We start from the raw sequence: 25970 nt of genomic DNA, 5'->3' as shown, positions 1-25970 counted from the left end.
TCAGAGAGCTTCAGTTGTTCAAACAGAAACCTGCTGTTTCCTCAGTGTCCACCTGCACCGAAGCAAACAGACACAAACTCTGAGCTAATGAGCTGAAATAATTCTACATGCTGACCTCAGATGGATGGATGGATGGATGGATGGATGGTCAAAAAAGGTGATTACTAGATGTGCAAACTCATTTCCCATTACACTGATTGAACCACATATCCTGGTAAATATGTCAGTGCAGAGCAGGACACCCATCTTTTCTGTTGGTGTTACAGGCTGACAGATGGTCCAAATCACAACAACAGAGCTCAAGAGATGTATTACAGCAACAAGAAGTAAAATTTTAAAAATATGCTACATTCACTTCAAAAAGACGAGCATTAGAAAATTCTCTAAAGATGAACTTCTGCCTTCCTAATTTATGCTGCATGACAAAAGAATAAGAACCAAAATCAACAACACTTAATCTCCATGCATGTGCAGTGTACCTACTTTTTAACATACCTTCACTATGAAAAGACTAGGCACAAAAACACAGCAACACAAAAAGAGCAACTATTTGTTTCAAAAAATCAGCTTAAAACACCAAATTGATAGAAAATGAAGGGATCGTTTTGAAGTAAAGGAAAGAAAACACAAAGACAGATGAGTGTGTGAGTGTGACTGACCGGTTCTCATCAGTACTTGCTAACGCTCGGCTGTACAGCACCTCCAGTTGGTCCAGTGGCAGGCCGGGCACCGCTGACGGCCGCCGGTCAGATGGGTGATTGTGACTGGAGTGTCTCCTCCACAGTGGAGGCAGCACCAGCGGGCCGGAGAAACGCCGCCGCACCGCCTGGTGGATCGCCGGCAGAGACTCCCGAAGACCCTGCACCATGAGAAAGGACAAGAGGAAGAGCACGAGTAAGACTGGTGTCAAAATACAACGTCAGCACGACATTAGACATCTCCAAACCTGCTGAGAGTTAAATGAGTGTTTTAATTTAGCCTGCATAAAGGCAGAAAAGCTTCAGTTTTCATTGAAACTGTTTCAGAGAGGCGTTCATTTAACTTGCGGTCAAGAGAGGCTGCAGTTTGTTTGTCGTGTTGTTTATTGGAATTGCATTATACAGACAAGTGTTACTAATGAAGTGCATCAGAAACACATCTCAGTATGATGCTGTTTAATTCAAAGGCTTTTTTATCCATTCTCTAGGGAAGGCAATGTTGCTGTCGGTTGGTCCATTAATTCATCCCAGACTGAAATCAACAACCAGATTTATTGCCATGTAATTTGTTTGGTTCTCAAACAACAAATCATACTGACTTCAACTAAAGCATCACTATGAGGCTGATATCTATGAACAATGCATGATCAATAATGCTGAAAGTCCCAAAATATGCATTTATATTTTGTTGTGGCAGTTACTGTTAGTGTCTTTTATCAGTGCAGGTTATTTCGTTTTAGGAGAGTAAAATGTGGATACTATGTCTGTTCATGCATCTCTTTTTATGTAACATCCTTCCAGACAGTCATGCCTGTTTTGGTGTGAACATGATGAGAGAGTTTTTGTTTTATATGTGGCTATATTTATGGGCCCTGTCAAAGGGTCTTTTATCTAAATAAATCCATCCATCCATCCATCCATCCATCCATCCATCCATCCATCCATCCATCCATCCATCCATCCATCCATCCATCCATCCATCCACTTTCACTTTTCCAGGGTCAGGTGTCTCAAAGGATGGCGCCAAGGAGGCATCCTAAACAGATGCCTCAACCATCTCGACTGGCTCTTTTCAACAAGAAGTAGCAACAACTCTACGTACTTGGAGCTCCTCACCCTGTCTTTAAGGGTGAGCCCAGCGACCCTACACAGGAAACTCCTGTCGGCTGATTGTGTCCGTCACTTCATTCTTTCGGCCACTACACAGAGCTCATGACCACAAATGACAGGTGAAACGCAGACCAGCTGGTAAATCAAGAGCTTTGCCTTTCAGCTCAGCTCCCTCTTCATCACAACAGTCCAGTTCCCACATTACCGCTGACGCCCGACTAGTTCATCTGTCCAGCTCATGCCCCATTTTCCCAACATTCATGAACAACATCCTGGGATACTTAAACTCCTTCACTTGGGACAGCAATTTACCCAAAATCTAGAGGGAGCAATTCACCAGATTCCAGCAGAGAACCACGACCTCATAGTTGTATTCCTGAACCTATGCAAGAAGCTTTTAGTTCTCTTGGTTACAACTCGTGAAATAATTTCCCTCCAAATATGATCATGTTAAATTCAGTATTGTTCATCTGGCAATGCTGCCTCAGAGTGAACTGTATAGGCAACTATTGGATGGACTGGCATGAAAGGTCATGTCCTACAATTGTATCATCAAGTCAAAACTTAATTTGTCAGATACTTTTAATTAAATACTTGAACGACATTCCCATCAATCTCTGCTGTACTATGTATTTTGCACCGATGTGAGCATGACCACATTCTAACTTAAGATTAGTGCCATGGTAAACATTAGCATATTAGCATAGTGACATTAGCAACTAGCTCAAAGCACCCACAGAACCACGAGAATGACTGCACTCTTAGTTTTGTCTGTTCCCTCACTATTTCACCAACCTCGCACAATTCATTTGATTTGTACATTTTCCAATCTTCTGTGTGTCATTATAGATGTGTTTCATATGGCTGCAAAGTATTCCATTAAATATGTGAAGGAAATAATTGCACAAATTACTCAGGGATCCATTATTAAAACATTAGAGATCAGACTTTTAATGTACCACAGAAATTCTGAATTATCATCCAATTAGTTACAATTACCGTATGTTTGCAAACCATCACTGTTGAAGTGTGACTATAATATGCATTTATACTGTATATGCATTATAGTCAAAATAAGAATCGTAAGCGTGTAGTCATAACAAACAAAATGAAGAATTTACTTCACTGTTGTAATTACAAATAGCTCAGTAAATAACTGTGACTTAATGAAGCAGCATATATCAGTCCCGGGACATGTGGCATCTGCGCGATTTGCCCTGAGGGTACTTCAGTCGCTTCAAAAACATTTTTCATATTATACACTATGAATGTAGTTTGTTTGTCCTCTTCTCTGAGCAATAAATTGTCTTTCTGGTGTATGTCCTTCCTGCAAAGCCATTTAACATCTATTGATTCAGAGCAAAGCGATAAGACAACAGGCAGACAGACAACAGCTTTGTCTGGCGGACAAACAACAGTATTTGTGTGAGTGGGTGCCTTTGTGTAAACAGTACACAACCAAGACTGAATTCTCCCTATTAAAAGGGTCAAATGAGATTGAGGCAGCCAAGAAAACACGCACACCCCAAAAATCCATGTTCATTTTGGCATCTCAGAGTCTCTGCTTGCATGTGATTAATGCTTCCACAGTGTTCCAGGAGTTGAGTTCAGTGAGTGCTGATGGATATCGATCTGCCGTCCAGCGAGTCTAGTTTCCCTGATTGGTGCTGTCAAGCGTCAAAAACCAAACTTGAGTGTCAGGTCTGCTGTCCACCTTCAGGCTACAAAAACAAACCCATCATCTCAGACAAACATTTGCTTCCACTGATTTGGTTTTGTCTATATGTTTCTTCTGCTATATATCCCTGCTGTTTTCTTCAAATCAATACAAACAGACGGCTTCACTACCTTTCTTCTGAGATGACATGACTGATGCATCTAAAAGTTGAGTAATGCTTGAAATCTAGTTTGTATGACATGTCTGGCCCTGTTGGACATGCCCTTTATACCTGACTGGGAGATAATGGAAAGCATTTATAGTGTTGCCAGCAGATTCAAGAGGAGTTCAATCTCCACTCTTACCTCCACACAGCCATCCAATCACAGCGAAAAGTGAGTGTGAATGATACATTTTTATAAAGTTATACAATGTGTTGGACAAAGTCCCTTCAATCCAACAGTGTAAAGGTGTGGGGAGTTCTGAGGCTGTCTGACTGTTCTAACAAGTCCCTCTGATGAAACAGTCTGGCAGCCTAAATGTTTCTGGCTGCAGACCTGTGCCGCATCAAAAATTTGGCTCGTCTCCGAACGATGTTGATTCTACAAAAACAAAATGTCCAAATATACTGTCTATCTATAATCTCAGCATAATTTCTACTAAATCTGTACAAATTTCTCAAACAAGCCAGTAAGTCTGCCTCAAGTTGTGATTGTTTTGGTATTTTTTGTTTTGTAAGCTGTTGTTTTAGAAATGAAGATGATCTTTTAAGTCCATATGGATGAGAAAGACAGTTTAAACTTAAAGCTTAGTCTGCTTTATCTGCTGATGAAGGTTGTGTGGTAAAGGCCAGAGCTTTGGAACAATAACTGTCAAGGTTATTATTAGTTCATAAATTTTTATACTAACTATGTTAGATTCACTTCCTATACTGCAGTACAATCACATGCAATCATATACATGTACATATACATATCATAATAAATAAAAAATGCAACTGGTAATAAGATTTTTCTGGAGCTGAAAAATAAAACCAATGCAGAAGTGTCAAAAACTACAGTTCTTTAAATGTTCACGTGAGAGTGACTCCAAAAGAGAGTCAATCCCTATAGACTTCCATGTTAAACTGTCCAACTTTACAGCAGAAACAAATACATTTACAGCCTTGTACAAAAAACAGGTTTGGTTTCTATTGCTAATTTCTCCATATGTAGCAACTGTATAGGCAGGGCTCCAGACTGCAACCAAAATGTTCGCATTTGTGACCTTTTCATAAGCGTGTGCCAGTTAACATTTCAAGTGGTCGCATTCCTGTGAGTGCATGATGATCATTAAGCTGTACTGGTGCCACTGTAACCGCCACAGTCAGCTACAGTATTAAAGACAGTGGTTTAAAGTACTGCTTTTACAACTTCAGTGGGCCTGTCAGTTTGTCCCTGTTTGATGAGTAAAACAAGCTGTAAAGTTGATGTGTGTTAAAAAAAATAAAGTGATCTGTAGCTGGTTATTTAAAAAGAAAATGAGGGAAGAGGAAGCAGAGCGGTGGAGTTCTGATTTAGATTCACCTGATACTCAGAGGGCAAGTGGAGGAAGTTACTGAACCAGTGAAGGAAAAAAAGCAATTCATTCACTTACAATGGCTAACAAAGAAGCAGGGCTGCAAACATCACAATAACGACTTTAACTTCACACCTTCACATGAACACCATCTAATGCGGTATTCACACTTTAAAATGTGGTCTTCTTGTGAAATGCAGAGCGCTGTTGCGTGCGCTGTTTTTTCTACTCAGAAAACATCACATGTAGACGAAAAATCATTCTGTTCCATCTTGGTCAGATCTGACATTAGAACGCCCTAGTTTAACCCTTTTCAGAGTAATTTTTGGTCACACACCTGTCTGAGCACCACAGCCTCCCAGTAGCATCTACCACCACACTGGGTGGGTGGGTTGGGTGGGGGGTGGGGGGACATCAGTAAATGTGGAGTCTGTCGATAAGCAGATGTTCAGCAAGTGATGTGTTTTGCCTGTGACAAGGTGGGAGGTGTGACCAAATGAGAATGTTGGTCACACCGGTGCTACCAGAGAAAAAGTCAGTCTGGAGGCCTGAATTTCTATATAACTCATCCTTTTAAACTGTATGAAACTTATGCCTAATTACAGATGTTGACACTTTGAGTGAAAGGTGGTTGTCATCACAAGACAGACCAGAGATGTCGGCCTGCCTTAGTTCCACTCAGGTGCAATGTCTTTGCACATTTTTGGATTAGCCGGGCCAAGGTGGTGACGGCTGTACCAACAAACCGCTGTTCAGGAAACTTCCTGGTGAACGGTGGAAGGGTTTGTCTATCTTTCTACAGCCTGTGATTTCTCCCTGAACTCTGCTGATCATTTTCTATGCGTATGTGTCACAGAGCTGCAGAGCTGGGAGAGGACCGACTCTGCAGTGAGATAACACCGTTTCTCCTCACATCTCAGATGTGTCTGGACTGAACAAAGAGTCCTCGGATAAGATTATTTTAGAAATGAGGGCATATCACTATATATTACTGTCTTTCATTCCATCAAATCAGTCAGCTTTTGCAGCTCTATTCTCCCTGCTTTAAATCCTTGACATTTTACATGTATGTATGTGCATTATCAGTTACAGCCAAGTGGTCCAGGAAGGATATCAGGTTTCTCTAATCTCCTGCCACAATTAGAGAAAATGGGTTTCTTGTTTACATGCTGTCTATGAAAAAACATAACCGGGTTACAGTTCAAGACTTATAAACACATTACTGGCTTTGAGTTGACATAGATAAACATCTGCCCCTGAATGTGGTAACAAATTGACTTTTTCATGCTAATCTGGTTAATGTGGCACAGAAAGATATTTGGTTTTTTATTGACTGGCTGAAAAACTGTTGTATCCAGTAATACTAGAGCATTTCTCAGTATTATCAGTCCACTGTCTGTTCGTCAAGAATTCACACTGATCTGATATGTTCCTTCAAATGCTGACATTCTGGGGCTGTGACATTATTACCTGACAACAGCACAAAATAACCTCATTTACAGCATCGTTTTGGTTTGCCTCAACATGCTTCTTTTTTTTTTTTTTTTTTAATCGGAGTGACTCCTTGAACAATCAGAAGCAGAGAGGAAGCAGCTGGCTCTCTTATCACCTGTCCGATCTCCTGCCATGTCATACACAGGAAGCGAGAATGAGTTGGAGGCTGTAAGGCTGGTGTGTGATCAGATGGGACAACGGGTTCTCGGCAGGCATCTGCCTCTGAAAACCAATGAGCTGACGGGACTCGTCCTTCACCATATTTCTCCATTAATAAAGAGCACTGCGCTGTATGGCTGCTTAGTACTCACATGTTCTCCCAAAGTGCTTGGCATATCTCTAGCTCAGTGTGGCGGCACACAGCCGGAATCAAACCTCAAACCTCTGCCACATCAGCACTCAACTCACTGAGTAATAGCTCATCTCCATCCAGTTCAGTGAAGATGAATGTGCGGTGTCCAAAAACATCAGTACAGCAGCAAAGTCCTGGAGCTCCATTTGATTCCAGAGTACTTTTGTGCCAGTGTAAAAAATCTCTATAACCCATGTAGGATTACTGACTTTTCTGTAAAATAGTAGACCTCTACTTTCTTTTTAAACTAAGCAGTCATCAAAGAAACATTTCCAGCTGTCAAACTCTAAACTTATCTGTAGGCTGCTGAAAGTTAATTTATCTTTCAGGGTGATGAGATGAACAATGCAACAATATTAACATAGAAATTCCAGCACACACCTTCAGTGATCAATTTAGCGGTTTATAATTTACAAATCTGTAAATGATGACTCACAAGCAAACTTAAGACCTACTTTTCTTCTGTTTTATTTGATTTTTATTTATTTTTTCATTTATTTATACATACGTCTTCATTTTCTATTATTGTGCTATTTTACTATTCTGCAATTTTGACTTCTTCCTTGTTCCAAATATATGAGATTTATTCATTTTTTTTATGATAGTGTTTCCTCAGTCACTGCTTTTACTGATATATTTTGTTCTTCATTCAAAACATAATGCCTCATTTCTTTGTGCATGGATGGCGAAAGGAGAGAAACCCTACTGGCTTTGGTGGTCTGCTGACATTTAGTTAAACATCTAATTACAGCCTCACAGTGCTGCTAATGTGGCTGTGGCCTCTTAGATTTTGTAACAAAATTACCGACGGATCATGTCAGCTATCAGTGGCTTCAACGATGTGGCTGGAAATGACTTCACATCCAGGAGGAGCTGCAGGAAGCGGCTAAGAACTGAGGCTTCTTTCCTTAGAGTGCTGATATGATGCTTTGCTTAAAAAGCCAAAGTAGATAAACTATTAACAAGCTGCTCCCACAAACAGCTGCAGGTAAGTGTGGATGAATACTAAACCTCGACATGACCCACATGATGCTGGGTGTGGTCAGCAGCCAGCTTGATTGTAACAGTAACCACACCAACGGATGACATCACCACATGTCGTACACATGTTTGCTCATGTTGCGACATTTCACACATACCCCAATGCATTCTAAATCTGAATCTATCAAACCCAGAGCATCACAGTAAGATTTTCTGTCTGAGCTAGGACAGCTTATTTTTTTGGGTATTACACTCTGTGCTGGTGCTAAAATGATCCGAGTGGAACGATCCAGACTGTCTGCAATCTGCTGGAGCTGTAGTCCTGTCCTTAATCTAACTTTCACTGAGACATTTTGCTTCATTTTTTTAAAATCTTGATTTATGTTTTAATAATTTGTTTTCTCTGTTGAGACTATATCTCAGCCTCCCTCTCTCTTTTAAACCCTCTTTCCTGCTTTCATTTTTGCAAATCGCTTGATTAAACTGTTTTGTAAACGATGCAACTGTCCTCGACTGCAGTCAATCAAAAAGCTCTTGTCACAAGACAGATCCTTGAGATTTGGCTCCAGACGCCCGCCGACAATTATTTTCTTCCAGATAAACAAATGAAATGCTGTTAATAATTCAGCCTATTGTGCTCAGAATAAACAAGGGTGTTTCACCTCATCAGGAGAGTAAAGTGCTTAATATGTGGCTTCACCAGATGATCTCATTGTGCAGATTTTAGGCCATCCATTGAAGCAGGACCTTATATTCAGAGGGTGTATTAGTGTGTATGATGAGTTGTAATCGTGGCACAACAGCTACCTTGCTGCTTTGACCACAGAGCGACATGCATTTGAAGTTTAACGCCACAGGTATCCCACAATTCACTGGGTTCCCATCTGCTCTGCGCATCATGCACATACTCATCTATACATTGCACCGTCACGTATAAAACACAGGTACACGTCTGGTTACACGTAAAGACACACAACACACACAGCAGATTCGCTCTACCCGTACAGCATGACGATGATGATGCAACCGCAGCCGATGAGAGCTTTTCATCAGGACACATTGATCCTTAATGAACTCATGAGAGCAATCAAAGCAGTTGCTGTTTTTCCTACACAGTAAAATGAACACTAATCCGTCATAATGGTGAGCGGAGGCGCACATATCTTCCCTACTGTGTGATGTGTGTGTGTAAGCCATAAAAAGCCTTTTTTTCCGATGCACAGCTGAAAAAATTCACCTGTATGGCACCTGTATAATGACACCCGGAGATGCAAAGAGCATGATTAGCATCACTCCATAAATAGAGGCAGCCTCCAATAAAACCTCTCCTTCTCACACCTCAATAACCCAGCTGCCTCAGTAGATTAAAAACATCTATGTGTGTGTGTGTGTGCGTGTGTCAAATTGATCACAATGTTTTCACTAGCCCAAAACTGAATGTGGGAACTTTTGGACCTTTTTGGTAAAAGGAACTGAAGCCCTGATATCAACTTCAGAAATCCCCACATTCATTCTCTAATGGCTGGAGTCCAATTTTACAGTCTTTGAAGCAAGCACACCCTTCTGCATAAAAAACAAAAACCTGTTTGAAATGTTTCTCACATTTCTATGCACAACTAGTCACAACTTGATTATCAACTGTGTGTGTGTGTGTGTGTGTGTGTGTGTGTGTGTGTGTGTGTGTATCCACATGTGTGTACCTGCCCCGAGTGTTTTTATTAACTGTGAACAAAGCCCTGAAGCAAAGATAGACTTTTTTAAGACCGTGAGCCAGTCCAAGTCCAACCCAGTATTCAACTGACAGGGAGGCACGATGTGACACACAGCTGTACAGTCAGAGTGGCGTTTGGATGTTACATAGTACTTATCACTGAAGTTAACTATAGACTTGATTAGACAAGTAGAAAGGGCGTGTGTGTGTGTGTGTGCCACGATGAACTCTGCAGGCAGGCAGAAACGGCATGTTTTCATCAAACCTCGAATTTAAAAAACAAAAAAAAAACGCTAACTTGCCTAGCAGCCAGAGGGAAAGCTGTCAGGGTTCATGGTTACATATCTGAGCCCAGTTTTTAAAGCTTGGCTGTAATTCATCCAACTAAAAACAGGGCAGAAATCAAGAGCAAAGGAAAATTGCTTTCTGCCATCTGTCAGATTTAAACACATTATTTTTTTTCTATTATTCCAGCTTGTATCTGTTTACTTATGATTTAGACCTATAAGTATTTTGCAGCGCTTAATTAAAATCGAATAAATCTCTGAGGCATAGAAGGATGTTGTTCTTAATTTTACGAGAGAAATTCAGTTCAATTCAATTTTATGTATATAGTGCCAAATTATCACACGTGCCATTTCAGTGCACTCTACACAGTAAGGTCAAGACTTTACAGTATTACAGGGAGAAACGCACATCATCCTCTGCACAAGGAATTTTAGTTACTTAGAAAGTAACAACTCAGCAGCAGTGGAGAGAAAAAAACCTCTTTCATCAGGAAGAAACCTAAACAGACTCAATGTGGGCAGCCGTCTGTCTCAACCTGCTGGACAATGGACTATATCTTTATTCTAGGGAGGGATTGTTTAATTCTACATGCAGCTCAGAGGCAACAAGGGAGCCTCAGTGAAGCCATGTACACAGAGAGAGAAGAGTTTTTAAAATCTGCCTTTCTCTGTTGTACTCCTATCCACAAGAAACGCTGTTATCAAGGCCCTTTTTCTCAGCTGTCAGTGCCTCATAATGGGTTTTTTGTGGGAACAGTGAGAATTGAACTTTCTTGTTACACAGACTTCAGAGCTCTGATTTATGTTTCATTATCTATCGTCATAGATTGTACTTTTGCAAATTATTGTAAGCGTAGAATAGATCGGGAAAATATTTCTGTGGATGGGGATTTCTTTGAAAGCAAAATGAAGTCAAATCTGCAATAACTGATTATTTTTTCGGTCACATATGAGCTTGTCATGAGCAGAAATAGGGACTTTAAGTCTGCTATTCCCTTTATTGGCTCTTTTTATTGTTTTTCTGTCTTTAACTAAGAGAAATATTTCACTCTGTCTGTTTGGTGTTTGGTGCTGAGCAGGTTGTGTACTGTTTTGCAGATAACTATGGAGGTCCTGAAAGCTAAACACAGTGACAAAAAAAAACACGAAAATAAAAAAAAAAACACAAGCAAATTAAGAAAACATCTCCATAAGTTTGACCACACAGCCACAGAATTTAGGTGAAAAAAAACCCAACACAAATACAATGCAAATAGCAAACATTACAATGGAAATGTCCCCATGGGGCACTAAATAGTGATGGACACAGTTGGGACACTCTTGTTGTTGCCATGGTGACTCAGAAAGTTACTGAAGCTTACATTTCGACCTTTTTTGCTTTGTTAGCATTCTAATGACATTAACGATATGCCTTTTCAGACATATGGCATTAATGTTATTACTATCTTACCAACTCAAATGATCTGAATGCAGACACATAATTAACTGTGAAGCGGACTACATTAGCCGACTTTAACCTTCTTTTTGACTTTTAGAGTGGATAAGTCAGGCAGAGTCAATCAACTAGGAGCATATCATTAATAAAATTATACGTACTTTCCTCAATTTATTTACTTAACTATTAAATAGTTCTTCTAGAGGTCAACAACACATATTATTGTAAATAATTTTGCCTACTGAGCTGTAAATAATCCAGCTTTCATCAAGGCATACTGGCAGACATATGTGATGATATATGAATTAAAATGTTAAACCAAGCATACAGTACGCATGTTAACTCATTTTCCAACACTGCTGATGGATAGTCAGTTTTAGTAACTTCAGGAGTGTTTTTTTTTTTTTTTTTTTTTTTTTTTTTGCAAAATACAATGCCTGTTTTGTCAAATTGATCACAATGTTTTCACTAGCCCAAAACTGAATGTGGGAACTTTTGGACCTTTTTGGTAAAAGGAACTGAAGGCGCTGATATTAACTTCAGAAATCCCCACATTCATTCTCTAATGGCTGCAGTCCAGTTTCACAGTCTTTGAAGCAAGCACACCCTTCTGCATAAAAACAAAAACCTGTTTGAAATGTTTCTCACATTTCTATGCACAACTAGTCACAACTTGATTATCAACTGTGTGTGTGTGTGTGTGTGTACATCCACATGTGTGTACCTGCCCCGAGTGTTTTTATTAACTGTGAACAAAGCCCTGAAGCAAAGATAGACTTTTTTAAGACCGTGAGCCAGTCCAAGTCCAACCCAGTATTCAACTGACAGGGAGGCACGATGTGACACACAGCTGTACAGTCAGAGTGGCGTTTGGATGTTACATAGTACTTATCGCTGAAGTTAACTATAGACTTGATTAGGCAAGTAGAAAGGGCGTGTGTGTGCGCATTAGAATGGAAGGCATTCACTTTATTTACCTCAAATCGAGACATGATGTCGGTTAGTTGTTGCAACAGCAAGACAGCAGCTGAAAGAAGGAAAAAAAATAGAGTTAAAATGACATTCAGCCCATTTGCTGATCCAGTAATATCAAAAAACATTACTAGATCATTGTGCAGTATGCTAATCAGGAGGGGTTCAACTTTACGGTAAAACCAGAGCGACTGACCATGAAGAACACAAATTTTGGGTTATTTCTCACTGACAATCCAATTTTCCTTCCTGAAAGCAGTCATTTTAAAAATTTACTAATAATATTTTAAATTAATGATTTACACTTTTAAGTCACATTATTGAACAAATGAGAACTATAAGTAAGAAAGGAGGTCTCTAATACATTTAAAGTAGAGAAACTGAATTCTAAAAGTTGAAGCTTAATATTGTTGAACTAGGCCTGGTATCTATAAACTTTTGATGTGACGCATCATTACCACCTGACATTGCCATGTGCTGATGGCGGAAAGATCTACAGGCATGTCAGAGGCATTACAGAGACTAAAAAATCTTTCCATACAACCACAAACCGATTTGTGCTAAGTATTGCTGGCAAAGTACTCAGCCCACAGGGGCTCATAAGATGCAGTGATAAAATAAAATGTTTCACAGTAAGCAAGAGTCATTACACTAAGTGAACAGCAGGGACAAAATATCTTGTCTCATCCTCAAACTCAGATTAAATTAGCAGACATGGACATTCTTTTGAATTTCATGTTAGAGATGGACTATAAATTAGTAAATGGTCTGCTATTATGTATTGCTTTTAATTTTAGACCAGTGCAAAGTGGCTCTCAGTACCCCACAGTCAGAGCCTAGCAAGAGTTCACATTGGTGGCTGTTTTCTATGGACAAACATGGAAATCCATCATGACAAATTTCCCGTTTGAAAATCATGTACAGAAATCATGGTCCCACATTGTTGATGTTGATACAACAGCAGAAGAAACAGTACCAGCAACACTGCAGGAGGTACATCAGGGGGGACAAGCTTCCTAAAAAAACAAAACCAAAGTTTTGTTGTGAAGAACCAAAACTGCTGCTGGGCTCAGTTTCTAATACCACTACTGGTCATTTGCTGAAATGTTCATCTTGCAAAGATATAGCATTAGGTGCAGTACAACAGAAGTGAATACATCCCTGTGTAATAGTGCAGGAAACGGTTGGTCAGCACATATCTTCCAGTTTCTTCTTCTTTAGAACCTCTTGTGTCATTTTGGAAGTCTACTTTGGATCATTGTCATGCTGGAATATTTATCATCTGCTAAATGTTTGCAGACTCAGAGTCATCTCATCAGCCAGTGTCAGCCACTGCCATCTCCCCAACACCTTTTGCACTCATGCAGCCTCATATTATCACACTTCAACCTCCATGCTTCACTGTCAGGATGATGCATCTACTGTGGTAGTCCTGGCCAATTCTACACCAAAATGCTGAACCCCGTCTAAGCCAAACAAATTCAATTTGTCTCTTCTGGCAAAAGAATGAGCTCCCAGTACCCCACTATCAAAACTGTGATTGACATCACTTTGGCATGTAGAGTTGGTCTTTTTTGTGTAGAAAGGAAAAACTAAGTAAAAGCCAGGTTATGTGTGTAAAACAAAGCATATGAATGTCATTTATGCATGTTGCTCGTGATCTACTGTGAAAATCAACAGCAAGTTGTGTTTTTGGAGACCTTCCAGTAGTGGAGGAGGATGCAGTAGAAAAGAGTTACAAGCATGTGGTGAGGAAAGAGGATGACAAACAAGGAGCTATCACCTGTTAAACTATAAAAAAGCAACAGTACTGACTGTATGATCTCATTAACCCTAAAATCCTGAATACGGGTTCAGTTTATATTGATCGACACACAACCTCATATGGATGACAGCTGGCCTAGATGCAACTGGATGGTCCAAACAACTTGACTTTTAGTTCCTACCATAGAACATTTCTGTCACTGAATCCTACACTTTCCATAACAGCTCAACGATGTTTTTCATTAAACACAGTGTGGATGCAAAGTGCCCACTCCTTTCAAAGTCAGCTCCTCCAGTTTGCATTGCAGACTTTCAGTGTCAAGTCAGAGATGAGATAAGTTGATGACCACTATGACATTATCAGACATTGGAAGCTCCTCCAGAACCACCACATAACCACTGATATATTAGTAATCCTTGTGATGTGAAGCAAAGACATATAAAATTGGTGGATCACCCTTTAACGGATGATCCTGCCGCCTTTTTGAAGGCACACATCAAACAAACATTCATCGTATTGATTTAGCTCTTAGAAGATTCTTACACTGCTGCCCAATGTTGACTATATCTCTGTCAGTTACGAGCTGCAGAAGCTCAGGGGGACAGATTAGTGTATGAGGAGTCAGTTTGATCTATTGTAATTCATGCTGATAGTCAGCTGAAATTTTAAACACACATGGATTATTAAACTTTCCCTCTGGCCATAATTGTTAATGCAATCTATCTTTAAGCTTTATTTCTGTGAAAGCACAACACAGAAACTATCACAATAAAAGTTTTATCCACATTTAGTATCCCTGACTTTCACGTTATCAGACATGTAGTGCATAACAAAGACATTTGCTTGTTCATTTAAGAACATGGAACATCAGAAAGACCTTTTCTTGTTACCTACTTTTCTCAGTACGCAGCGTTAACTCAGTGTACATCCAACCTTTTTACTCTCTTCTATTGCATCCTCCTCCACCACTGTAAAGTCTCCAAACACACAACTGGCTGTTGATTCAGACAGCAGCACAAGATCTTGAGAAAGACAAATGAAGTTTGCACATACATGATCGACCAACAAAACGTTAAAACCACCTGCCTAAAATTGTGTCATGCTGCCAAAGACAGACAGACAGACAGACAGAGAGACGGACAGCTGGAGGTGTTCTGTGACGTCTGGCATCAAGACGTTGGCAGAATTTCCTTTGGGTCTGTTGGTTCAGGCCTACATGGATCAGGCATGTTTTGGCATATCTCACTAATGCTCAATCAGATTGTGATCTGGGGAGCTTTGGGCGTTTGGCTGTGTTCCTGAAGCTGTTTTTTGGTGTGGCAGGATGCCTTGTCCTGCAGGGAGAGGCTGCTGCTCTCTGGGAATGCTGTGTTGAACAATGCTTCGGTTTCCCAGCAGAATCTTGCATTGTAACGGCATGTTCAATGTTTTTCACTTCACCTGTCAGTGGTTTTAATAATACAGCTGATCAGTGGAAGCTGGCATTTATAAAACATGGTGAGAATACACACAACTCATACCTACCAGAGACCATAATTAGTTATTCTGTAGGAACCCAACTCTGATTTATTAAGGCATGAACACAAAGTCCAGTTGATAAAAACATTCAGAGAACTCATATCTTCAGTTGTGAGATAGATATTTTTCTCTAATATTTAAATATATTTCAGTGTGTTGTTTTAAAATGTATCTGTAATAGGAATGTTCTAAAGTAAAAATAAATGATTACCTTTACAATGTCTGACAGCGAACAGTGATTTACAGTATCTCTGTCACTGACGGTTTGCAGGTACGTGTGACTGATGATCGACAGGGCGCCATAAATAGACAGCTGTCTCTTCTTTGACATTTGTTTCACTGAAAAGTCACCTAGTAAAAGAAATGCTTTCCATTTACATAAAGCTGAGTTGGAATTTATTCACTTCCATTCATCTTTATCAAGTGTTCCAAATTTCTAAGACAGATCAATGCATATGTGCAACTTTATATCACACATTTGTACCTTTGTGCAACTGCTGAATATTAGTCTGGACGTCTTGAACCTACAGAGTTTAAAGCATCTCGTGTTATTTTCTAGCTCCTGCCTATCTTTAAGCAGCCCAGTATTTATCAGATGGTCACATTCCTGACATCAGTATGGAGGGCTTCCGTCTGACCATCTCTGTGACTTTTCAAAGCCGACAATCCAACATTCACATCTGCGTCATGCTGTTATTGGTCAGCTTTGTGGAGCTTTGAAGAGCCAGGGATTCAACTCAGTCTTATCTTTCACTTTTAACACATCTATTTCCAGGACATTTCATATGAACAACTCAGTGCAAACACTAAGAATGTCTTAGATGAGAGACTGTCTGAATATGTGTGCCATTATTTCATATTTATAGAAAATCATGACTGCAGCCTTTCTTTGTTGGTGGTATTTTCATTCTCCTCCCAGTTTGAGAAAAACATAAGCACTTTCAATTTCACACACTGTCAAACAACATGTCCCACCAACTTGTTTTTTGCAGGCTTAGCTCGGCCTTAAAGTGAACTGCATATTGCCTTTTCAAATATGCATAATGTCTGGACTTGTCACCCTCACAAACAAAACCATCATCGTGTTTCACTTTTGCATTTAGTGAATCTGCGTTCATGCATGAATATTGCTACAATTTTCCATCGCCTGCTACATTGCCAGGATTCTACAATTTTACTAAAGGCAGTGAGACATGTTCATTGTTTCCACACATGTTTAGCAGTCCTATAAATCATGCATGCTGCTGACAAAACAAGCATGTCTCCCTGGACAAGCAGCTTGTCGCTTGCTGAGCTGCTCACCAATCCCAACAGCAAACAGGACCTGCTGTTCACATGCTGCTGTCAGATCCTCGGCTGCACGGTTGAGGTTTGAAAATGTGAGATGTGGAATTACCCATTAGATTAAATACAAAGGATGTGGTGTTTAAGTGCGCAAATTTAGAAATGACAGAGACTGGAAAGTGCAGGACGTGGCAAACTGCTAAACAAAAAACTCTTTCAGGACAATGATGTCAGGGCCTTGAGTTCGCACAGTCAATGGCATGATGGTTGGATCGAAAATTTAATGAACAAGAGGAAAACACGCAACATGTCTAAAAGCCCCAGTAGATTTTATCTCTGCCAAGCAAGTTATGTGTTTGCTGATGTTGGCTTTTCTGTTTGTTGTAGTACAATCTCTGTGTGTAAATGGGCCACAGGCAAAGCAGCAAGGCACAAAGGGACATTTTCAGAGTAATTTTCAACATCACCGGTAAGGTAGTTTCTCTTGATCTACTGCAATTACTTGAATGACTAAACTCATGTATTGCATTTGCATCTATTCCTATCTGTATTTTGATGCAGTAAAACATTTTACAGGTCTTTTTCACTCAAGACATGTTGATGTGTCACAGCAGGAAAAGCACCGGTGTAAATATCAGATTAATAACAGCTCAATCCTACTTAGTTGTTTCAGTTTTAGGTTCCTGAAATGGTGCTCACTGTTAAAGAAAACTGAGCCATCTTCATGCTTTAAAATGGCTTAGATATAACTGTTCTTTCCTCTAGAAGGTGTAGATCTTTAAAGTCTGTGTCTCTCACCATCTAGCCCTCCCCACTTGGTGCAACTCAAGCACACCGGCTCACCTACAACTCTGCTTAAATACTGTAAAGTTACTCGGCACTACACAAAGGCAAGTTGTAATATTAGAGCTGTTGACAGGATTGCTTTTTTAGGTTTGATTTATACGAAACTCTGGATGTCTCAGTCTGTCTTTTTGAGACTGGCATCGCTACACTGCATTTTCAAGGTCAAAATACTCAGCCATGGTGTCAGCTGCTTGTTGGAAGCCAAAATACAAGTCTACCCAAGTTTTTGGTGAAAATTGGTCAACGTTTTCTTTTATCACAAAACCACTTTTATTTTTTCCTTTTTTGCATTTAAGTGATGATTCAACCGGGAGACTTTCAGGCCCACTGAAGCTTCAGAAGTGCTCCGAATGTGAGTCATGTAACTGTCTATGAAATAAAAGGGACTTTTACTTTCAGAACAAGGCAAACCCAAAATAGCTGCTTCCACTTTACAACTGTATGACAAATCTGAATGTCTGCTGTGAATAAAGCCTATTGTTGACATATCAAAGTTGGAGGATTATAGTGCTTTGACAGATCTATGATCATTTCTAGTTTTAGCTACAGTAGATGAATTCTGCCTCATTATTTGATCTTTTGAAACTGAACATAATACTGTATTCTTTCTTTCTTTCTTTAGCTTTGGAGACAAAAAATAAAGTTTTCTCATGGCCTAAAAACCCTCTAAAAACCCTTGTAATGCTCAGCTACACTTTACCAGAGGTTTTTTGATCAGAACTCTTTACAGTTTCAAGATGCTTTTTGGCAGTGCAGTGCAGAAAGTGTCAGGTCAGTTTTTATGGCAATCTACCACTTCTTGAAATAGCGAAAGCCTGCCTTTTCTCTGATGTGATTTGACATTTAGTTTCAAGGATGACGAGTTCCTCAGCAGTGTTCCACCACAGGCAAAAACCTGTCTGAAGCGTTTATTAACTACTGAGGACATTTCGACCCCTCGGATGTTCTTCATAGCTTTATTGTTGGCTGTTTCATGTTTTGTCGTAAATGGTACGCAATGACATAACGTCTTTTTAACATTAGCTGCGCTATGCAAAACACTTGGGGTTCAGGGTCTTTTACAATGACATTTTGCTGCGTCGTGGGGTTGGGGATCCAACTGCCAAACTTGGGATTAGTGGACAAGCTGCTCTACAAGCTGAGCCACAGTTGTAACTGGGATACGGGTGTTGAACATGCTTATTAAAGTCATTAGTTACGTGTGAGATTTTCTGCCATGGCTATTCTGAGGTGTGCTATGAGAAAGGCCCTACTTATAGGCCTAATTGGCGAGCTTTCAGATCCTAATGAATGGCTAATTATTTACAACAATTACTGCCTCATTAACAGCAGGTGGATTAGGAAGGTCAATCACTTAGGCCTTTGTGATAAACGTGCTGAAAAGTGTAGACGTCAGTTGAAAGACGAAAATACAGTATGTTGTTTTTTAAGACATAAAAATATGTTTATTGCACTTGATTAGAGTGATACAACATTTCTAAGTATTGATACATCTAAATTTAAAACACTGGCTGGCACCATAATGTATTTTATAGTTTATACCATCTATTCTATACTCTGTAGTCACTCAAAAGTTCACATGTAGTGTGGCTTAAAGCCCCCTCCCTGGCATAGCGGAGCTGGTAATGATTAACAGTCTGAAAAGCGGTGTCCTTCTGAAATCAGCCATCGTAAAGTGAACACCCAAGGCGTCTTCTGATGCCGTCCTTGTGGTGACGCACAGCAGATAACAGATAAACTTGTTAGAATCCAGGCTGATAAGACCCGCAAAGAGTGCGAGCAACGTTCAAGACCTACAACACCAGAAATACAGTGGAAAAATGTGATTCACAACTGCAAACACACACATTCCCACACCTCCACACAAAAAACACCTCTATGACTCATTAGCATTACTATAGATATATTTTCTACAGTCACTTTTTAAATAGGATATTAAAAAAAAGAAATAGTTACTAAAAGAACACAATGTGCTTTATTTTATCTTGTATGGATTCAATAAAGATGTATTAAATAAATAAATAAGTACATTCTAGAGATGCTGGTAGGAAGATGTAATTTACTTTGGACTAAAGATGCAAATCTTAAACATCTTTCTTAATCAAAAACTAGCAACATTATTAATGGATATTTAAATAATTATTCAAATGAATAAAGTATAGTGGACACTTTTCCATGTGCTAATAAAGCCATTTTTACACATGGAGACTTAGTGTTTGCCACAGGATCAACTTACTTAAATCTGTCACATAGCTGCAGGAACAAAGTGTCAATAAATATGGGCTGGATTTCTCCACAGAAAACTGGCCGGCAGTCATTAACCGCAACAGAGGTCTCTGTCATGGTGGCCTGCTGGTACCTGAAACACCCACAATGCTCACTCACGGCCACCTCGTCCATCAAATAATCTAAATTCAAACACGAGATTACTAAACTAACAACCACAAAACCACTTATTGAACAATCTGTATTTAAACATGAACATTCCCATGCTTCTTTGTGCCAACATGTAACTGTCCATAGTCCAAAATGTCCCCCTCCTTAAATTGTTACAGTATTAGTCTTGCATAGTCAATACATTATAGTCAGAAAAAAACACTCTGGCTTGTTTGTCTTTCTTAAACCAATCACAATCATATTGGGAGCTAAGTCAAAAATGTATGATATGGCACTGAGTTAAGTTAGTGACAGGGGAATTGTTCTGGTGGAACATTTGCACACAGGGAGGCCAGCGCTGTAATTAAAACAGTAAATTCAAAGAAAAAAGTAGCAGAGTTGGTTTAATGCACAATCCAATTCCTCTGCAAAACTTTAAAATTTTTGTATGGTTGGCTGCTGCCCAAAGGTTGTTGTTGGATTTGGAATATAATAAAAATTAAAAACAGTCAAATACAGACTAATATCTACAATTTACTTCAGTGAGTTAGACTATTACAGTAATAAAAACAGCAAAAGAGCTGCTGTCATGCAGTCATGCACATTACTCGCCTTATCAGTTTGAATATTGTAAATCTGTAGCATTATTAAGAGCAATTAGATGATTAACAAATAATCATTTACTGCCAAAATTCAAACTGTTGTTTTTCTACAACACTTATTTTTTTTGTATTTGTGTTCATTTAAAACCAGCAGCACAGCATTTAAAAGCCAAAATGTCAAACCTCCAGTCTGTCCTGTTAGACCATTTTTCTGTTAAGCCAGAGGACATTACTTTACTGACTCAGACGTACATTTCCTGGAAAATTACCCTAATCCAGGTCTTCAATTTCAAAATTAAAGATATACATTATAAAAACTTGTATTCTGTCCCCAAATTGATGCAAATCCCCACAATGTGATTGTGCAAACAGATTTAAGTCCTCACAGCACAATACAAGTCCTCCCGCACACACTTGCTATCTGAAAACTGAACAACTTTGACAAATGGTATAATTTCTGTGACTGTACGGCACGAAGCCTCAGCCAGCGTTCAGAATCGTAATTACACTAAACTGAAAATGCAGCTCATAAATTAGGTCTGAATTTTTGTGACTTGTCAATACAAGCCCAGGTTGTTGTTTTTTTGTTCCGAAGCCTCCACTTCTTCTCACCAGTGATTTGTGAGGACAGGAACTGACAAGACAAATACCATTTTTTTTTGTCAAATTACCAATGAGTCATGCAGGCAGACAAAAGCAGATTTAGGCATTGGCTCTGCAAATGTTTGCAGATCAAACAGCCTCGCATGGTGATGGATGGAGACGACAGGAGGAGGCTGAGCCCTGGAGCAGGCTGCCATCTAATGGACACAGAGAGGACGGACATCCCTGTTGATCTGTGTCAAACTGATGACACCGAAGAATTCGCAAAGTTTCCCATGGCAGAGAAAACAGGTCCGACTGAACGACTAGAACCAAAACAGCAGGAGGCTGAGCGTAGAATGATGTAACTCTGGTGTACGGGTGGAGGAGAAGCTCAGCGGGTATACTGAAAACAGTCTCACATGTCTCACTGTGGAAACCTTATAGCTCCCAATGATGTGTGGATGGATGGAATCACTGGCAGAAACTTTGCTCAACTGAGAAATTCTCACAGGAACATGCCAAGATATTAAAGACTGCAGTATTTTCATTTTGCTATGCTTACTTGAGAGTTTCAAAAATCACAGTACAAAAGTGAACTCATATAAACCCACTTAGCAAAGAGATTTTGCATGTGTTTTGACAAATCCAATTACTTTAAAGTAAGAAGTAAAACTTGCCAACATCTCTATGAGAATTTTCTAATATAAAGTAGTTATATTTAATTATTTTTGCACTGTTCTGTGCTTGAAACTCTTTTTTTGTGTGTTGGTGCGATTGAATCCACAGGCTGCATGATTCAACAAATTTGGAGCAAAGAAATTAAAGCTTTTAAATATTAAAAAAAAAAAACTGAAGGCTAAAAACAGTCCTAGTCAGGACCTGAACAGGAAAATACAGAGAAAAGCTCGCATGCTGAAACCTGAATTCACAACCAGATGTGGTTTGTTTTACTTGTCACACATTTTCCAGAAAGTCTGTTTGTGCGTGAGGAAGAGAGTCAGAAAGAAAAGACGATACACAATGAATCGATGATAAATGTGATAATAGTGTATTAGGCAACACTTTTGCTGTTCAGTTGACATCAGACACAAAAGAAGAAATAAAGGAGTCCATGTGAAGCGACTCTGACAGTCTATGTGGGGGGTTAGAGAGACAGAACGAAGGAAGCAGATATGGAGGAAGGAAGGAGATAAAGGCAAGAGGAGGGAATGCATAAATATTTTGGGGAAATACATTCCATGTTGGTTTGCTCGTGAAACTGAATTATTGCAGAGTTTCAACGCTGCTGCTGCACACAATTACAACACAAATGCAACAGTGATGAGAAAACCACTGACTGCTGCACTGATCCCATGATAAACACTTTACAGGATATTATACAAATATTGCAGCAGGGCGAGTCCATGTGGCAGCTTTAACATGAATACAATGGAGGAAGGTTTCCTGTTGTTACATGAGGATCATGGGAATATGAAAGAAAACACACAGGGACTCTGAACCAGCTGACAGTGTGACATTAGTTAACATAACATCAGGCCAAAATCACTGCTGAAGGACAGAGTTAAGTTTCTTGTCACTGTATAAAGCCTCACAGTGAAACTATATTTTTTCTAAATCTACCCTCCCAGGAGCAAACTGTCAGTCATTTTTCAGCGCATCAGAGTTTGGAGGTGAATTTTAAAGACTCACCTCAAAGACCGTCCGTCTTCTCTCTCTCTCTCTCTCTCTCTCTGGCTTCTCCTTGTGGGAAATGCCGCCGAACCCGCTGGAGGTGTCTGTCAGGTAATGCTCCTGCACTTACCGCCCATTTCCATTTTTATTGCTCCAGGTTAGTGAGTACTTAGACTTCAAACTGTGCAGCCACGGCGCTGCGTGCCCCGCCGTCAGCGTGACGTCGGCGGCTGGGTCACATGACAGGAAGCGCAGCTGTGAGACGTAAACAACTTTACTACTGAGAGCACGAGGTCTGTGAAACCTTCACTGTTCAACCTGGATATTAAAGACGCACACACACACACACACACACACACACACACGGACTTAATTATGTTGGAATGTCTATTTCTGTCATTTCATTTTATTACAGAAAAAGATAAATTAAGAAGGCATGAGTAGTCTAACCACTGATAGGCCTGTCAGTGGTATGTTTTCTGTATTACTCATTATCTATCTATCTATCTATCTATCTATCTATCTATCTATCTATCTATCGATCTATCGATCTATCGATCGATAGATCTATCTATCGATCTATCGATCGATCTATCTATCTATCTATGGCTCAGTAGGTTTTAGCGAAGGGGAGGGTAGAGCTAATATGTTCAACATACCATTGATTTACTCTATATTTGGTTTCATTGCTAACATGTTATGACATAATAAAATTGTCAGTGAATTTAAGCACATTTTAATTGAAAATGGGGCAAAAGTCAAAATCCGATGTATATAGATTTATATATGTGTGTGTGTGTGTCATTCCAGAGCTGGAGGACATTTTACGTCCCACCCATCAAATTTCAAATAATCCATGTACAAAATACTAAAACATGCAGCTGTTGTGTAAATGTACCTTTCCTGAGGTCAAATCTAAGAAAAAAAAAAAACTACAAGAAAAGGATGTTTGAAAAATATTTTTTAAAATACCAAATAAGTCTGGAGTTCCCCATAAAATGTCATTTTTCTCTTGTCCCACCCCCCTGATGACCAAATTGAATCTCAAATAAAACTGTTAAAATGATATTTAAATCTGCTTTCTTTATTTTTTTTTTTTTTTTCATTGATATCTCTTGTAATTGTGGGAACTTTTTTTTTCATCAACATAATATTTGAAATAATTATTATGCATGGAACGTGTGTCCCACAACATGCACCCAACCCTGTTAGCATAACCTTTTTCACTGGTCGAAGAAGAAGAAAACAGTGAAGCACGACACGCTGGAACTGACATCGTCAAACAGTTTTCCTCAAGGATGGGTAGAGCAAAGCTATGTCTCACTCTACCTCATGCAACCCTGTTATGCATATTATCAGGATAAGATAAATTCTTTTTGCCTTTTTCTTTACTTTTTTCCATCAGTAAGTTTGTCTTCTTGGTCAGCAGCTATATATAGCTTACACCCACCCCCCTTTTTTAACATGTCTTTTTGGTGTTTTTATATGCTTGAAGACACAACATGAGCAAAATAATCAGTCAGCACCATGGTTGGGTGTCTCCACCTTGAAAAGTCGCATAAACACAGATTCAAGCAGCCACGGTTTCATACTTAACAAACTAATGGAACTAATCCTGTCGTCTTGCATGATGGGACTTTCTGTATCCCCATCCCCACCCTGCATTCTTCTTCAGAGCTGGTTTCTAAAAGGTCTGTCTGAATTGCTCCAATATTGCAGCTTGCCACTATATAGTGCAGAGTATGGTGTTTGAGCAGAGTCGTAGGTGAGCTGGTGTGCTCCAGCTGCAGGTAGCATGGAGGGGTGGGTGTAGAGAAAAGCGGGGACTTCATAAATCTGCACATTTTAAAGGAGGCAACAGTGTAGCGTTACATCTAGGCCATTTTTAGGATACACAGAGATAAGTTTTTTGAGGGTTAAATCAACTGTAGTCAGCTTTTAACATACAAACATGCCAACCAGCAGTCCACATTTGTGTTTTTGAGTCTCTCCTCAACAGCTGGACAGACTTATCTTACGCTCACAATTCTTCAGATGTGTATTAATCATACTGACAGATGTGAGGCAAGCAAGTCAGGCCTGTACGTCAAACCTCAACCTGTCCGTCCTTTGTTTTCTTTTGCAATGTCTCAGTGATGAGGTTACACCCACAGTTACAACACAACAATAACACACTCTAATCCAGACACTCATCCAGTTTTGGCCACAGGAGCCAGTCTTCCTACTAGCTGTGACCTTTTTGGGGAATTCTCACCATCAAGCCCTGCAGACATCCTGCTTTATCTGTGGAATCCGACTCATCTGTGTGAGAATACTTGACATGTTAATGTGTTGGTGAAGATGACAGATAGCTGGTTTAAGTACCGGTAAGTTGCTGTGTGGTTCTCCTGAGAACTGACTGGCTGAAAGGCTCAAGTAATTTTAGCCTGAGGCAACATTCCCTACAATGTTTTGGAGGAATTTTGACTTTTATTTCATGTATAACATCACAATGAAGTGTCTGTCTGAGAATCAGTGCACACAGGAGAGTTATATGATGATCACCCTGATTATTACAAACACTGATGTATTGTAACCCCTGAGCAAAACCTGCAGTGAAAATTAGTTGTAGTTAGTTTATGTGTTTCAGTCACCACTGTGCAGGGCCATATGTTGGAAATTACCACAGATCAAATTAAAGTTTACAAACAGCAGCTTTGCTCTGCAGATGAGAGTCACTGACATGTGGCAACAGAATATAGAGAAATATAGAATAACATTTTTTTTCTTTGTTTTGACAGTGGAATTGTGGAGAAATACAACAGTTTGACATGTTTGTGCTGCCAAGTTTTAGATCTATCATTTGTTAAAGGTAGAAATATTCTAACAGACCAGAATGGTAGTTCGTTAGCATAAAAGCAACACTTTTTGAATCTGAAAGGTCAGAAAGAAACTAGAATGGATTTTGTTGGACGTATTTGCAGCTGTAAGTATTCCTCTTTGTATTAAATTGTATTTCATTGTTAGCTGACAGTCTTAAAGGATAACCCTAACCCTATAACTTTGTTATATAACCTCTTGATTCGACTA

General features: G+C 39.5%; 1 protein-coding gene across 1 annotated transcript in view; it reads right to left on the bottom strand.

Annotated features, from left to right (window-relative positions):
• Positions 1-23060, bottom strand: part of LOC111573959 (cAMP-specific 3',5'-cyclic phosphodiesterase 4C-like) — a 112675-nt gene extending 89615 nt beyond the window's left edge. Inside the window, exons 1-3 of the mRNA XM_023278324.3 lie at positions 22920-23060; positions 12260-12309; positions 660-859 (exon numbers count right to left, since the gene is read on the bottom strand). Of these exons, the coding sequence (XP_023134092.2) occupies positions 660-859; positions 12260-12274 (215 nt within the window). The 5' untranslated portion in view covers positions 12275-12309; positions 22920-23060. The remainder of the gene's footprint in view (positions 1-659; positions 860-12259; positions 12310-22919) is intronic.
• Between the last annotated feature and the right edge of the window lie 2910 nt (positions 23061-25970).

This window comes from Amphiprion ocellaris, chromosome 2 (assembly GCF_022539595.1).
Source record: "Amphiprion ocellaris isolate individual 3 ecotype Okinawa chromosome 2, ASM2253959v1, whole genome shotgun sequence".
NCBI lineage: Eukaryota > Metazoa > Chordata > Actinopteri > Pomacentridae > Amphiprion > Amphiprion ocellaris.
The sequence above is the reverse complement of the archived record's forward strand: the minus strand, read 5'-3'. Positions and strand labels throughout refer to the sequence as shown.